The 16,889-nt window shown below is 45.9% G+C and overlaps 1 protein-coding gene across 4 annotated transcripts in view; it reads right to left on the bottom strand.

Annotated features, from left to right (window-relative positions):
• The window catches only part of TLE1 (TLE family member 1, transcriptional corepressor), an 83,987-nt gene extending 75,946 nt beyond the window's left edge, over nucleotides 1-8,041 (bottom strand). For all 4 annotated transcript variants that reach the window (XM_046664203.1, XM_046664204.1, XM_046664205.1 and 1 more), the window contains exons 1-4: nucleotides 7,904-8,041; nucleotides 7,022-7,122; nucleotides 5,513-5,576; nucleotides 5,357-5,401 (exon numbers count right to left, since the gene is read on the bottom strand). In XM_046664203.1, the coding sequence (XP_046520159.1) occupies nucleotides 5,357-5,401; nucleotides 5,513-5,576; nucleotides 7,022-7,122; nucleotides 7,904-7,927 (234 nt within the window). In that variant the 5' untranslated portion in view covers nucleotides 7,928-8,041. The remainder of the gene's footprint in view (nucleotides 1-5,356; nucleotides 5,402-5,512; nucleotides 5,577-7,021; nucleotides 7,123-7,903) is intronic.
• Between the last annotated feature and the right edge of the window lie 8,848 nt (nucleotides 8,042-16,889).

Genomic DNA, 16,889 nt, shown 5'->3' with positions numbered 1-16,889 from the left:
TCTTGTCAAATAAGCCACACAACAAAATGGCTGTTTAAAATTTAACTGAAACCAACCATACCAAGCACACTGCATTAAAGGTACTAGTTGGGTGGAGGGGGGGGAGTGGAGTTGACTGAGTCCATCAAAGTCTTAAAGAGAGCCTGGTCAGTTTCTGAGTTTCCTCCAATTTAATCCACTTTTGGAGACCACAAAAGTTTAAATCATGTAAGAGCAGATACTCAGATCTGTAGAACCATAAAATGGTTCATGAGCCAGTAACCAAATACATCTTTAGTTTAACACAAGATTATTTATGTAAATATCTGCTAAAAGAATAGATTTTCTTTCTGTGTTTCTTAATAAACACTATTTGGAGGAACATCTTAAGCCCTCTGGCCAAAGATGCTGCTCATCTGACACACGCGAGGTGCTGCATTCGGAACACCTCAGGGCTATGGTGTGAGGGGTGACTCCCATACCATGAGATGCACCAGACTTTACAACCTGTCCTGTCCCACCCCCCTCATGTTAGAGAGGAAAAGTGCAGCCCAGTCACTAATCAAAGTCCCTAGTAACTAAGGGACCTCATCTTACACCAAGGCAGATCCTACAGACCACAGCAGCTCCCAATGGGATATTCCACCTCTTGTCTGCTCTCTGACCCTACACTTGCCTCCCTCACCTCACCCTATTCCCCACCCCGCTGAATCCTGACTTCATATAAAATTTTGGTACTTTGTTCTTTGTGGAGTTTTTTGGCATTCATTTTCAATGTTAAAAATATTATTTATCTTGAGGACTAAGCTTTTTGACATCTCCCTTAAATTCTGTGCCTGAGGCAAGTGCCTTACCAGCCTCACCCTAGTCCAGGTCCTGGACAGAAACCAGCAACTAGCTCAACTGTCAGAAGGAGTCGGGGAAATGCCAGTTAAGTAGTGAGGAATCCGCCCTGCTTGCCGATAAAAACAAAGGCTAATCTTGCACCTCGGAATCTGGGCTCTCAAAACACAAGGAGCTTTATCTCTTGTAACTTTGGCTTGTGAAGAACAGGCCTGGCTGATCAAAATGAAGTCAGGGACCACTCCAATCCTGATGACAGCTACCCTCTTTGTAGTACAGGGTTATTAACACCTGGTGGAGCTTAACTCTAAGTGCCTATACTCCAGTTGGTTATTTCCCATCCTGAGACATCGACTTTGAAAAAAACATCTGAAAGTCAGAAACTGTAGACAGAAAACACACACGGTTGAAAAACAGGAAGAAAGGTAAAACTTTCAGACAAATAGTAAAAGAGTCACATCTAAGCAATCAACCCACAAATGAATCCCTAACAGTTCCACCTAAACACTACTAAGGAACAATTTATTTTTTTAAGAGAAACTTTAAGAGAAAGCATACATCAAAATTGTGAACGCAGTTTCACTCTAAAATTTACATGGTCTGAGAGACACTGTGTTCGCTGAAACAGTGCATGGAACTTGGGAAGGTGGAACTCTCATCTGCTTTTTTCTCTTTCTCCTCTCCTCCTCTATCCCATAACCAGGACTGCAGACTGTCTTTCCTGCCAGAGCTAGTCCTTTCATTTATTTTTAAATTCTTCAGAACAGAGGCGCAGAGGGATAAAGCGACTGATCAAACCCACTGCATCGCTGGGTCTCAACCAGGAATCCTGACAACATGTTTTAAATTGTCTTATGTTCTTAGATCTATTTTAACCTGCAGGAGTGTTGCTCGGTTGTTTACAACTTTCTACCTACCCATGGCTGTGGCCCCTACAGACCACTCAGTTCTGCTGATTTTCCTAACTTCTAGAACGTGTACCTAGCCCTGACATGTCTTGTAAATCGTGATTCTGGAACGTGCACCTAGTCCTGACATGTCTTGTAAATCGTGAAGTTGGTCAGCACAGACGGAAAAAAAGAACAGGAGAGACAGGGAGCTCAGCACACTCAGGTCACTACACAGAAGCTCAAGGGTGATTCCACTACTGGCCTCACCATCCGATGGCAGCAAGGTGGGTACAGGGAAGAAACAATGAATTGGGGACCAGGTGACCCAAACTCAAGCTTTAAGAGATGCTCAGCTTGGTAAGTCCCAGACTCTGTGACACATGCCCAGAGCTGTAGGCAGACAAAACACCTCCCCAGTCTACTTCAGAGGATGAGGCAAATCACTTTTGAAAACTGTTAAGTGCTGTACAAATTCAAGCCACTAATGACAACTTATGGCATGGCTTCATCAGCATGTTGAAAAGACACACAAGTGGAATGAATAAGGCTTATGTATGTATTTACAGTGCATCTTGTTCCCAAAAATATCAAATGAGGTCATATCTTGCCACATGACAGAAAAAAAAACTTCAAGATCACACTACCAAACACGCTAGGCACAGACCTCAAACCAGATTCACATTAACCTGCTATTTTTACTGCACCCTAACACTTCAGTGGTATCAGAATTGCCTCAATTTTTCATGAGAAATCTCCACCTCTCTTCCATAGAGACATCTAGAATTTAAGATCTACCCAGAGAGACGGACAGGCAGAGATCTATAAAAGGCTCAAAGGGGAAAGAAAAAAAAAGTGTGTTAATGCTACAATAAAAGATGTAAGTATCCATGACATTCCTGTTCCGCGGACTTTTTGGTAACCAGCCACAACTGGGAGCAGAGCAAGTCAGAGGAAGGCTTATCAGGAAGTGTTGACACAACATAAACACGGACTGCGGGCACCACACCAAGTAAGGAAACCACAATTATACCATTCTCGATTTGGATGTACTTCCACTTTAAGACTTCCAGACGGAAAAGTCAGCGGTGAGATATGACAAGAAAGCTCTCAAACTCACTCCACCGACAAAGCCGCTGAAAGGTGGAAGGGAGAGCGGTCGTCACACTGGAGACAAACCTTAACAACATTAAAGCTCACTCCGCAGAAAGTTTCCCCATCACAGCACTTTTTCAGTAACAAAGATGTTGTCAGAAATGACAATTTTTTGTGTCCCCTGATGATGCCTTGCTAGCATTTGGTTATACGCCATAAAGCAGGACTAATTTCAGCCTGTCAGGAGTCTTGCTAATGCCCAGTTTCCCCCTAGAGAGAATTCCTGTCAAATCTAATGAGAGCTCCAAAGGCCCTCTCTACAATATAATGAGCACTTAGGCCATGCTGGTGATCAGGCGGCAAAAAGCATCAATTTGAGCCTAGCTACACCCTGGGGGCCAGACGTCACCAGTTTTAATAAGAATTATGATTACTAGCTGCACCAAAAGCCTCCTCAGAACTTATTATTAATGTGTGACATTCAGAAGGATGTTTTTCAAATGTAAGGCCACTTTAAACTGAATTATAGCACTGCTTTCCACACGACTCTAGTTAAGGGTCTGTCAGCATTTACAATATAAACTAAATTTCAGGGGGCTTAATACGCTCCTATGAAAAACATGGCATCTCCCAGCTTTTTGCATTTTTTAAATTACTGAGCCAATTATACACAGCATATTATTAATGCATACTGCCTCATGGCCAGACAACATATACCCACAAACACCCGATGGAGTACAGAAACTCATCTGAAAACTATTTTCACACCGTGGGGGTTCCTGACCATTTTTGCCCCTTCTTCCTAAACAATAAAGAAGAGGTCACTCTGCCATGTAACCTACAGGAACCCAGAAGAATTACACACCTCCTTAGGCCCCCCAGTAAATCCAGCACCAGCATCCAACATCACACAGAGGTGGAGTTCCCTTGTAAAAAAAAGAGTCGGTGAGGTTAGCAAATCCTCTGAGTTTACGAGTTTAAGAAAAAGCTCAGTCTTCTCTTACTCTTCCAGAATACTTGTTAGCAAAAAGTATGTGCCTTTAGGGTTAACTTAAAAAAAAAAAGTGGCAGGTTAGAACTCCTTGAAAAATTTATTTGCATAATTCATTCACATGACCATAGATCTTCTGGCCCAATTACTATCAACAAGTTACAACTGCCTCAATCAGGCATTAGCCATTTAAACACACAAAAACAAAGGCACAAACTCAACATAAACTAGGCTACCAGCTTTGCAGATCTGAATAAAATCAGTATTTTTAAAGGCCCGATTATATTATTAATGAAAGGCCTTGAACTTCACTCTCTCTTTCCAAACACAAATCTGAGAACAGATCTAATGTACACGATGATAACTTAACATTATGAAATCTATGATGAATTAAAAATCAAAGAGTGCAGAGTTACAAAAGCAGAATTCAACTCTGAAACACACTTGCTTAATGAAAGTCTTTGAATATAAGGAAGATCTGAAGGCTGAACTAATCAATTTCTCCACTGTGCCCCAGCCGGTCAGCCATGCTCTTTAATTTAATGAAACAAGAGTTTGAGATGAAATAGCACATATACATCAAGTAAGAATTGTATTGTTGCACTTTGAAATGTGTCCAACTGTGCAACCTCATCTGATGATAATTTTTTAAGAGGCAATCGATTTCTAAAAGACTTATTGTACCAGCGTCTTGATGAAAAAGTGAATGTCAGCATATCTCCAGCATACTTACACCCTGCCATTAATGCTTTCTTTGGCAGACAATGACTACTCAATTGAGGGTCCTTTGGGCTGAGCAATCATTTAGCTTTTCTTCTCTTATGAGGTCCTTAGTGCCTTGTTCCAGCTCAATACTCTTTTTATACACCATTATAGTAGCCATAAGTGTGAATTTTATGGGAACTTGCAAACTCATAGTCATAGCTAGAGGTTTCCAGTCACTAATCTTTTCATGCTTTTAAAACCACTAGGACTGAAGCAACTCCTGACATATGCTGTGGCCATAAAAGAATGCTTTTTTCACCTCCAAACCTGCATCAACTGAGAAATTTTTTTTTAAACGTGTTTGCTAATAGGCCACTAATCCTGAGTGTCATTTTATGCAGCCCCAAAGCATAAAGAAAACTCTGTAGTTATATACCTTGTTTAACCTGATTTAAAGACACACCCAAATATCTTTCTTTCCCCTACAGGTCCCCACTTCTTTTCAAACCAGAACAAAACATTAGCTCTTCAGAACTTCAGCAACTCTACAGGACACCCAGATCTTTCAAGAGGAGAATAAACCCATCCAGGTGGAAAAGTAAACCCAGAGTCTCAATTCCTATCTGCCTGTAAACAGGCTGGTTTACATTTCCAAAGCACCTCTCACCTAGTCACTGAAACATTCTGTAATTGTCAAGAAGCGACTTTTGCTGCAGAACACTACCACCAACTCAGAGAAAGGGAAACCGAGGCAGGAAAATGGCATACGTTCACCCCACTACTGAGGACAAAGCCAGTATTACACAATTTTAATGACTGATTTCTCATTTTAGCTTGAGATTTAACTAAAGCTTACCTGTTTATGCATTTCTATGTTTAATCCATATGACATTTCATAATACTGTAAAAAGAAGAGAATCAGGCATTTCATTAGCTCACATTTTGTAATGCTAACAACATATATTTGCTAATATTACATGAAAAGGGAAAAAGTCTAATCTTTGATACCTACCATCACATAGTGCCTCTGCATTTCTGTCTTTTCACTTGCCAGTTTCTCACATTCCAATTTAAGGCTACGAAAACAAAACAGGCAACTTAATGTAAACATTATGTCACTTGTTTTAACATCTGCCTCACATATTTGCACTTCAAGTAAAAACACAGACCAATTTGGAAAAGTCATAAACTATCGAGGTAAACACCCAAAAGCTTTGTCCTTGGATTTAAGAGGAAAAAGGAATAAGGTGGACACTACTGGGTATCCATTCAGCTCCTGTTCTCTTTCTTCTTGGTGCACACCTGGTCAGATGCCAAGAATGAGAAATGTGTCAAACCCTCTGGTGTCCCCAGAAGACTGATTCCTCCTCCTGGTGATCTGCTCACTCCTACTTCCCTGCACAGAAGTTCACTTCTCTGGACTCCACCAAAATCTGGCCTTTGCACAATCTGCAGTCGCAGACATACGCTATTCTATCTTTGCCAACTCAAGTCTGTGGGTTTGAAAATTGTACCTGTAAAGTTACTTCCACAGTTCATGGTCCCTCTTAGGACATTTTAAATTGTTGGTTTTTAAATTCCTGCCAAAACATGGCAAGTAGCTACTGCAATTAAGTGGGCTGAAGTCCTCCCTGCCTGGTAAATGGGGTGTGGGCAGGTACGCCTCAAGCTTAGAGCGTATCATCCTCAAGTAGACAAAAAGTCAACAATCAGAAAGCCTCTGCCAAAATAAGAACCTTCACACTCAAATATCCGTGCTTTTTCTCAAGCATGACAAAAATAAAAACCGTCATTACACAGTTATTTCTTAGCTCTAATCAGCTAAGATTTCAAAAGAGCAAAGGAAAAAACTAACGTTTCTGGAAAGTCCACTGCAGTGGGTACTTTTCACATAGTTTTCATTTATAAATCTTTTTAAGTAGGTGTCATTAGATGAAAAAACTAAAGCTGAGATGAATGTAAATGTGAGTTAAGTCTCTTGTTCTACCCAAACCAATCCAGAATGGTTGCTGTCCCCTACACACTATCCACTCCCCTCATCACCACCAATGAAGGGCACCGCTAAAAGCATGGAGCCTTCCATAATGGACTTTGCCTCAGACAACCCAATTCTCTAGTATGGCAAACAGCGATTTCAACACTGGCTTTGCCTCCCTGAACCCGCACTCCGGGGCTGGGGCATCGATTGAACCAAGGTTTCAGCTCAGCCTGTTGCAAAATAAATAAATGAAGTGCAAATATTGACGGTTCTCATGCAACTCCAAATACACGAAAATAGACTCCCTGGGACAGCAGCAAACGCGCAAAAGGAAACAATGGGAGAAGGAGGAGACAAGAGAAGAGGCGGCCCGGGAAGAGCCAGGAGAGGGGGTAACGTGAATGACAGGTCTTAACTGCGACTCCACACGCCACCGCCTGGACGCAAGCACTAAGTACAGCCGCCGCCGCCGCCACCAGGCTGGGCGAAGAGGGCCACGAGGCTGCCCGGGCTACCACTGGCCCGGCGCGGCCGGACACGCACCTGTGATACTGCGCCTGCAGGAACTGGAATTCCTCTTTAATCCGGTCCAGGGACTCCGGGATAGTAAACTTGAAGGGCTGGCCTGCAGCCTGGTGCGGCGTCTGGGGGTGACCGGCGAGGGGCACAAGGGACGGGGATGCGGGCGGATGGATAGGGCAATAAGTCCGAGGACGCAAGAGTGGGTGGGACAAACAAAAAATAAAGTTAGAAATGGAGGAAAACGCAGCCCGGAACTCGAGTTTGCGCTTCACTTTGGGGAGAGGTAAACTGGATCCTCCCCCGACCCCTAAAGGGGCTTGGAGCCTCTTCTGGCATCCTGGGCAGGTCGCGGTAAGTGCGCCCGGGTCACCTGGCTGGAGGTAAAAGGGCTCCCGGGCAGCCCGGGAGGACCAGGTCAGACTATCATCGCTGTCGCCGCACCCTCCCCCCATGGGGGCGATAATGACCCCGGAGACCGGACGAGAAAAACAACTCCCTTACGATCCCCGTTCCCAGAGTCGCCGGGGCCACCTCCAGGCGCGCCGGAACGGGGGCCGCATTGACATGCAAATCGGCGAGACGAAAGGCAAAGGGGGGGGGGGCCCTACCCGCCTCGAGGAAGGGGGAGAATGTGGCTGCGGGAGAGAAACCCCAGCCTCCCCGGGCGCGCCCGCCCGCCCTGTCTAGACGTCAAGTAGGAGGGAGCCCGGAGGAAAGGATGGAAATTGAGTTTCAGCCCACTCCCCACCCCACGAGGAGAGGGCCCAGGGCCTCCCCACCCTTGCACCCCTGGGGGCAAGAGGGTCCTCCAGAACGTAGTAGCCACCCGTCCCCCTACGTCAAAGGGAGAGTGCCCCCCCACATCACTACCCTGCCCCCATCAGCCACCGGGCCGCGCCTCACCGGGTGCCGGCTCTGCGGGAACATCGCTCTGGCGGCGGCCGCGGCTCTGTTCCCGGGCAACTCAATTCTCCGCTCAATTTCCAACTTTAATCCCGCCGAGGAAAATTAAGCCGAGAAGCCAGGCAGAAACAGGGAGCGCGGGGGGCGCGCTGGCCACGCACGCAGGCGCGCTCGGCGGGGCGCACCGGCCACTCGGCGCCCGGCTGCCGCTGCTCCCGCCGCTGCGGGCTCCCGCGCTCAGGGCCACATCGCGGGGCAGCCCGGGCCCGGCTGCACCAAGGACCGGCGCGGCGACGCCGGCGCCCAGGAAGACGGCGCGGGGGCTGCGCTCCAAGCCGCGGGCCTCGGCCGCCCGGGCGGGGAGGTGGGGTGAGGTGACTCCGGCCGCACTCCCCTCGGAGATCCGCGCGCGCGGCACCGTCCCGGGCAAACAGATCCAGGCGAGCCGCCTTCCTCCGCTCTGCTCCGGTCCGCCTCTTCTCCGAGTTTTTCCCGCGGCGCCGGCGGCGGGCGAGGTGCAGGTGGCGCGAGGCCCCCGGCTAACCCCACACAAACAAACCTGAGGCCGTTCGAGGCCGACCCCCGCGGGGCCGGGCAGCGCCTTCGGCAGGGCGCTCGCGGGCCCCCGGGAGGCGGCGGGGAGCGGGGGCCGGGCCGCGGTGGAGGCTCCGCGCCCGGCGCTCCGCAGCCTCAGCCCGAGCCGAGGAGCGCGGGATGACGCCGAGGCGGGGAAAGTGCGGAGGGCGCGCCGGGAGGCGGCTCGGCACGCCCCGCGCCGCCGGCACTCGCTGTTCTCCGCGCTCGCACAAACCCGCCCGGCCCGACGGGGCTAATCAGCGGAGGGCAGTCCCGCAGCCGCCCGCTGCTCCGCCAGCCAGGGGCGCATCAGGACGCCGCGCCCGCGCGCACTCGCCCCGCACGACCGGCCCGGCCCCTTTCTGCGAGCCCCTTCCTCGGTCCTTTCTTTCCTCCCCTTCGTCTGCCTCTCCGCGAAGGGCGCTCCAGCCCGCTGCAAAGTTCTCTCACGACCCGGGGGACGACATCCACGAGACGGTGGGGAGAGGAGCAGGAGTGCGCTCCGCCGCACGGCCTCCCTCCCCGGCGGGCAAACTCGGCGGGCGAGTCCAGAGTAGTCGCGGCAGCGGCAGCCGGCGGGGGTTAAGTCGCCGCGGGCCGACAGAGGTCCCGGCTGGTGGCGCGGGTCCCGCCCGGCCGTGAGAGGGTGGGGGTGGCGCAATCGGCTGCCTCGGGGACGCGGAGCACAGGGTATCCGCCGCCGCTGCTGCGCCTGCAGCCGCCGCTCCCGCCGCCGCCGCCCGCGCCTCTCGCGCCGGTTACATTAACACGCGGTTTCACACTCCAGAGCTAACCAGCGCGGGCCCCGCCCAGCCCGGCGCGGGCGGGGGCGCGAGCGGAGCCGGCGGGGGACGTGGGCCAGCCGCTCGGAGGGGGCCAGGGGCGGCCCGCGTCAGCCAATCGAGGGCGCCGCGCCCAACGTGGGGTGGTGACGTAACGCATCCCTGGAGCCTATGGCAGCGCAGCACCCGACGGGCCGTCCTCCCTCCCACCGCCTCTCGCGCCCTACTCGCTTCCATCTCCGCCGTCTCCCCCGTCTCCCCTCCCACCCCACCCCCACCCCTCCTCCGCCAGCCGCGTCCTCCCGGGCTCGGTGAGGAACTGTTCCTGGAGGAGCCGCGGGACGCCGAAACCAGCCAATGGGAAGCGGCGAGGCGCGGAGATTGGCACCGTGGATGGGAAGGTCGGTGGGAAGGAGAGCGGCGGGGCCGGACTGTCAATCAAAGTAACGTGGGCTGGCGAGGGAGCGCGCGGGTGCGCGCGAGCGGGAGGGACCGGCGAGCGTGGAGCCGCGGCAGCTGGGGGCTCGAGTTTGCAAAAATCCTGCCACTCGTTCACTTTTCCCTTTAGTGAAAATCCTCAGATCTCAGTGAAAGTAACTCATAGACTAACCGAGGAGTTTCTTGAGGGGGGAGCTTTTTGGTAGTTCAAGCCAAACGCGTCTTTTGGTGCTGGCCCCTTGTTTGATGCTATTATTCTGAAAGTGAGGTCACATTCCAAAATTTCTCTGAGGTTTGTTTTTCCTTGAGCTACCTTTTCGCGGATGCACAAGAAGGAGTGGACTGTGCACTTCGTGGAAGATGCATAAAGGGGCATCGCGTTGACTGGTGTACGTATACCAGTCGCGTCAGACTAGGCTTTTAAGGCTCTCACCCGCTTTGCACCCAAGGAAATAGGATTGGGGTTTTATTGGAGGATTTCAAACCACTTTACAAAAAAGTCGGCCCGCCTTCGTTTGGCGGGAAGGATACCCAAAGTGCTGCCAGGGTCAGGCACGCGTGTCCCAATAGCAGATGCGATGCTTCGCCCGTGGCGCGAAATTTCAGGTTCTTGTCTTAAAAGTCCGGATTTCGCTGTATTAGGGGGTAGGGGGCTACTGAGAGTCTTAGGGGCCTCTCAGCAACATGACCAAGAGTCTGTTTCCAGTTCCTGGAAACAAAGAGAGACAATGGGATAAGCCATTATCAAGACCTGAAAAACCTGTGCTGCCCACCCCACCCCCCATAGCTGGGGTGGTACCCCAGGCTGAGCTGCGTAAAGAGCTAAATGGGAAGCGGTGGGTGAATGACATGGCTAACATTCTTAGGAGGCAGACCTTGACTTAAAAGGGATTTTGAGATTTTAAACAAACAGGGCATACTGTGTAAGTCTCCAGTTTTTGCATGTTTCTTTAAATACACTACACAGCAGAAAAACTTTAATATTGCCGTACTTATATTTTTGTTTAAAGAACAGTTCAGTTGAGCTATTTCCACATGATTGGTGAGTGAATAATGCTATTTTAGCCAAATGGTGGTGAATTCTTCCATGAGAGGACACATCTTTGACAAGCTTTCATCTTGTGTTGGAACCTACTTAAGATTTTGGTATTAACCTCCGCTTATCCCGTTATTTTGCTTTCAAGAGACTTACGGAAAGGCACTTATTTAAATGGAAATACATTCTATTCGAAGATTTGTTTTTACAGAGATCTTTTTCTTGAAATATTAAAAGAATCATTTTAGATCATATATTTCACTGTTGGAGTCATTTTTAAATATGTATGATATTGATTTGTCTATAATTGCATCAATCCCAAATATCAATTATAAATGAAAAATTAAAGGGGCAATTTTAGCCAGTCTGTATAAGGCCGTAGTAAATTCTTAAACAAGTTTGGTGTTGTGGCTTTGCACTGTGCTCATTAAGTGGGGTTGGGGAAGGGGTTTTGTTACTCCTTTTGCTGACATGGAGAATGAAAAGGAACGAGGCACTGCCCCTCTGTCCTTGGTTAAATCTGTTCGTGACAAGAGCAGGCTTGCTCCTCCACATACAGGACTTTTTTGAAATCCGTGTGATCCATGGGCAGCTCAGCTTTGTCCTTTGGTGGCCTTTGTTCCTTGAAATCTTCATCTAGTGGTTGGGCCTCGTATGCCAGTCCGTGGTCATTTCATCCCATAATCAGCTCCAGGACTGTGTAAAAAGTGCTTGCATGCCACAAATAATGCCTGTGTGTGCCAGGACGGCTAGGGCAACTGAGACTTCTCCCTGGATTACCCAGGCTTTGCTTTGATTTACGGGCACACACTGGTAATTAGGTTTAAACGGAGAAATTAAACCGGTGTATTCTGAGACAGGAGCAAAAGTATTGCTGCTTCCCTTCTTCTCTTCCCTCCTCGTCCACTTCAAAATCAGTTCTAATACATTGTCTTTAAAAATTGTCTAACCCAGCTTTTCACAGCTAACATGTCTGCTCACTGTATTTCCCAATTTGCCATGGATAAAATTTGGAAATCCTCTTTTAACTAGTGCTTTCTTACCAGTAGAGTTTGAAACACCAGGCCTTCCCATTTCCGTATAGCGTAGTATCTGGAGAAAAGAAAGAGTAATGACTTTAAAATTGGAAGCCCTTTAATTGTGTGTATAAAGACAAGTTGGTTTTCGACAGCTCCTTTCTCGTGCAGTGCATCCTCCTTGAGACAGGGAGAAGGCTGGGCCCCTTTTCAAGGTCATATTTTCTCTGTGATTGTCATGCTGTAATAATTATACTACAAAACTCTCATCAAACTGCATTAGAAATGATGGTGTTTAAACAATCAAGTAGCTTTAATCTTATGTTTTAAATAAATAATATATGTGCAGATTGCCTACAGCCTGTTTAAAAGAAAATAGTCCTACTCATGAAATCTATAATTTTGGTCTTCTATTTAAAGTCTGTTAACCATAATCTTCTTTACCTTTAACATATTCATATGTTGATGATGTTTTTACATGAAATAATATTAAGTACTCAGCTTCCATAGGAAATTGTCTCTGAAAAAAAGTTCCCTTTTTATCTTCTGCAAAAGAGACGAAAAAGATTGCCAGATTGTTTATCATTGATGCGTATGTGGGTATATTTCCATTCCTTTGTTTCTGACTATCAGATTTTCAATCAGCAGTAGCAAAACTAATTACAAAAACTAGATCTTAAGTAATATAAGTACAAGACACAATAGGAAAAATTATGGATGTTGGTCATGGAAGTTATGCATCTTCTTTTAAATCTGTTACTTTTTATTTGAAATAATAAGGTTAATTTTTAGAAGATCATTTTTGTCATTTTCTTTTCCTTTTAGCTGTGAGATCTTGCTTATACATTTCCTCACTTGACTTTTTTTTTTTTTTAACCTGGGAGTTTTCTTCAACCTAAGAATGTAGACTCCAGGAGAAATTTTCCTAGCATTGCTTTATAACCTTTTTTCTCCATCCCTTTACCAAAGAAAAGGTCAGGATGGGTGTAGGGGGTGGGAGGGAGAAAGCAGAAAAGGAAAAAAAAGTCAGTAGCAGATCCATGCAGCAGTAAAACCTCAAATAAAATCACATCCAAAGAATCTCTTGCGGTTTCACACAACATGGTAAAATTAGAGATTGCAGGAAACCAACTAAATTAAACTGGGAGCATTTGAAGAGAAACGAGCAGACTTTATGAAAATGACACATTGACTGACCAGTATGCTTTTTTATCAACAATTTCTTTGTTAAGATGCAGATCAAAGGAACCTGCATATGTTTTCATTTTGTTCTAACTAGAAAATTACATCCAGATGTTTAATAGGCATTTGGTTGGTTTTTCAGCATTGATTAGATATGTTGGTTCTGTTTGCTTACAAGTGTAGCCGGATCATTAGCTAATGCAAAGAAATGTTTGCTGTGAGTTGCTAATTAGGGCTTTTGGAAACCCTCCATGCTCAAGAACAATTTGTACAGTGGCCAGAAGAACTTGTGGGACTCAGAGAAGTTGTTTTCCCTTCTCCATCGGGGTGGGGAGAAGCAGACAGCCCCGTTCCCTAATCTCCCTTTGCCTACGGGGATTGCGATGCTATCCCTGAGGACTGGAGTGCAAATAAATGAGGAAGAGACCACACAGGCACTCCCAAACACAGAGATAAATGTGCTTTTTCTGGAACCACCACCGTGCTGTCCTTGGGGGTAGGGGGAGTGAACATCTAAAACACTGAACATTAACATGTGGGAAGATGCTTGGTGCTAATGTTATCAAATACACAGCCTTTTTAAGTATACTTTAGAGACAGATGGGAAAGCCCTTTATGATAAACGAGTGTACTTGAATTCATTACTGTAGTACTTATAATTAAAAATGTCTCCTTTGCAATTTCAGTACTTTTACAGGATACAGGAGACCATGCTTGGGAAGGGAAAGGCTGGGACTAGTGAGAGGAGCCAGGAGTGGAATTTTGGAGAGGAGGATGAGCCTGGGAGGAAATGCAGTGTTTACTTTCACAGCCTACCCATTTGTTTACCTTGTTAAAGCCCCAAAACTTGTAGGAGATTAGCCATTCACACGGTATTCAAATAAACTGTTTGAGAATTTGAGGCACCAGGCGGATAAACTTCTTAGCTGGCCAATCACGTTTTTAAAAACACTCGGCCTGCAGAAGAACACTGCCTCAGCTGGGGCGAACTTGTGTTTATTTAAGTCTGTATTTCTAGAGAAGTATCAGTCCAAAATAGCCTGTGTTTATAAGCCATCATAGAAGGGCAGACATAAATGCCATGGTAGCATGTTCTTCTGCACATTAGTGCCCCTTCTAGGGCTGTGTCCATCTTGTGCACACGTATGGCACACTCCCATGTGTTCATGGAGACTGATTAATTTGAGATTTTCATGCCAATAGAATAGATTCATGATTAGTTTTCCTTGAAATAGTTCAAGAGAGGGGCCTTCTGTCAGAACTTTCCAAGTCCACTAGGGAGATGCCCTTGAAAAGCAAGGACAGTGTTTTCGGGCAAGATCAGATAATACTGCCCCGAGCTCACACCACAAGAATGGGTCTCAATGAAGTTAGCCACTTCCCCCGCTTTTTAACCCATTCTAAAGTCTGATAAAAGTTGGGATAATATGCTTTTTCAGATTCTTTCAGTTTAGCATTTAGCTCAACAGAAGCTGAAGGACATTTGGTAGACAAAAGAAAAAAGCGGTTAAAGGAAGCCCCTTTGATGCTCTTGGTACATATTGGAATAATAAGAGCACACCCACCTTGCTGCAGGCCCTGGGCTTGCTAGGAAATCAACGTGAAACCGAGACACCTTTCCTTTGACCTTAACAGCTTTTGCTTCGACAGTATCATTTAAATAACTTTTCTTCCTGAAGCTGGCAATTTCTTTGAAGGGCTAAAGCTTGAGTTGAGCTTATCTGTGATCTCTGGGTGTTCTACATGGTTGAAGACAGGTGAGCTGGGGATGGGAAAGGGGCAAGAAGGGAAGAGTATATTCTAGGTACCTTCAGGGGCTCTGGATTGGAAGTCTAGGCCTAGATGAACACGTTCAATGACGCAGATACAGAATGTTGGGAACTTCTGCAGCCGACTGGCCTAGGCTCTTTAAAAAGTCAGTGTCATGAGAAGGGGACAAAACATGACGAGGACCATTCCCTAAAAACAAAGAACCATGTGAATCTTTATGGGCTTCTCGTTCAGAAAAACCCAGCACTATGAAAGACACTCCTGGGCAGTTTTAATGGGGACTGGATGTTAGGTAATAGGGAATTATGGTTAATGTTTTTGCTGTAAGAATATTGTGGTTGTCTAGGAGGATGTTCTTCTGAGAAGAGGTGTGGTGAAGCATGCACCTTCAAATGATGTCCGCAGCTGCGAATAAAGAGCGTGTGTGGAGAAAGAGAAAGCAAATTTGGCAAAAAAGTCTACAGTTATAGAATTTAGGGGTAGAGTTTGCAGCTATGCATTTTATTATAAAGTTTACTTACAACTTTTCTGGATGTTTGAAATTTTCCATGATAAATCTGGGACAACAATTTTAGGTTCATTTCTACATCTTTTTCTTCAGATGTTAAATGGAAATTCCCTTCGTAGTTCACAGATTGGCTTATGATGTTTGTAGTTTTAAAACCGTGAAAAAGCGGTGATCTTATTTTTTTTCCTGACCATGGAAAAGCTGTTGTACTAATAACCCAAATATTACCCAGAGGTTTTGCTCTGGGTCTTTTAGTTCTTTTATTATTTATGCTATTTTATTTTTGTTTGTTTATTCTCAGTCTCAAATGTCCCTTAATTATCAATTAGTATAAAATGGAAATCTTTAAATAATTTAGGACATTACATTCACAATCCTTTAATGTGTCGTTTTTGTGGGCCATCAAACTCAGAATCACCAGAAAATCTGCTATACATATCTAGTAATAATGAAGAAAGCTTTATAGATTAAGGTAGTAGCAAATCAATTTTAATTTCTTAATTCCCATTATAAATAGTTGTTCTGCTGGCCTTTTCATCACTTGTGCCTAGCAGTGAAATTTATAAATTGTTAGTTTGATTTTGAAATTTCCTTGATATTTTGAAATATAAAGCTGAAACGGATTATTGGTCTGTGTACTAAGCTTTAAATATTAATCTTGAAAGTAGCACTAAATCTTTGCCGTTCATCTAGAATCACAGGCACATATTTATGATGTGCAAATAAGTAAATAGTTTTCCAGAAAAGTCGTGAAAAGTGACAAGGCATAAGCTGAAAGTTGACAATTGGAATGCCCCATCCATCGTTTTTTTCTTAAATCGTAGACGTTTAGCATGATTTTGTTTTTCCTATCACTATTATGTTTATTGAAAGGAAAAATTTCCATGACACTGGTAAGCAGATTCTAGTTTGTGTGTGAACAGATTAAATCCACAACTTCCAGTGAAAATCTAGGGTGCCTTAAAGGGAGGCAAATGTGAAAATAGCAGGAAACTAGGACTTTTCACACACAGTGACTATCAGTCCCTCCAGTATTTGTAGCCACCATCCACATAAGCAGTGATTGTGCAAAATGAAAATGATTTAAAAAATAACTGCTTCACCAGGACAGAAAAAGCCCCAAGGGGACAGTCACCGGTCTGGTTTCCCCCATTCGCAGCCTCCACACTTCAGAAGAATTGGCGAGCTACACTTGGCACTTGAAAAAGTGTTACAAAACACTAACGAGTATTAGAGAAATGTTGATTAATGTAAACAGCCTGCCTCAAGGAATAATACCTTTCTTAAGAAAATTCGTTTTCCAATTAGCATTTCTGTGGAGATGGGTATCTTCAGGTAACTCCACGGAGTGTTTCAAGAAGTTATTTGCCTTTGCTGGAGAGGAGGGGTGTTATCTATCTACATCTTTTTTTTTTTTTTTTTTGAGGAAGATTAGCCCTGACCTAACATCTGCTGTCAATCCTCCTCTTTTTGCTGAGGAAGACTGGCCCTGAGCTAACATCCGTGTCCATCTTCCTCTACTTTATATGTGGGACGCCTCCCACAACATGGCTTGCCAAGTGGTGCCGTGTCCGCACCCGGGATCCAAACCAGTGAACCCCGGGCCACTGAAACAGAACGTGCGCACTTAACCGCTGCGCCACCAGGCCGGCCCTATCTACATCTTTAATTTCTGAAA

The sequence above is a fragment of the Equus quagga genome, chromosome 6 (genome assembly GCF_021613505.1).
Source record: "Equus quagga isolate Etosha38 chromosome 6, UCLA_HA_Equagga_1.0, whole genome shotgun sequence".
NCBI classification, from domain to species: domain Eukaryota; kingdom Metazoa; phylum Chordata; class Mammalia; order Perissodactyla; family Equidae; genus Equus; species Equus quagga.
This window is presented reverse-complemented; position numbering and strand designations above follow the sequence as displayed.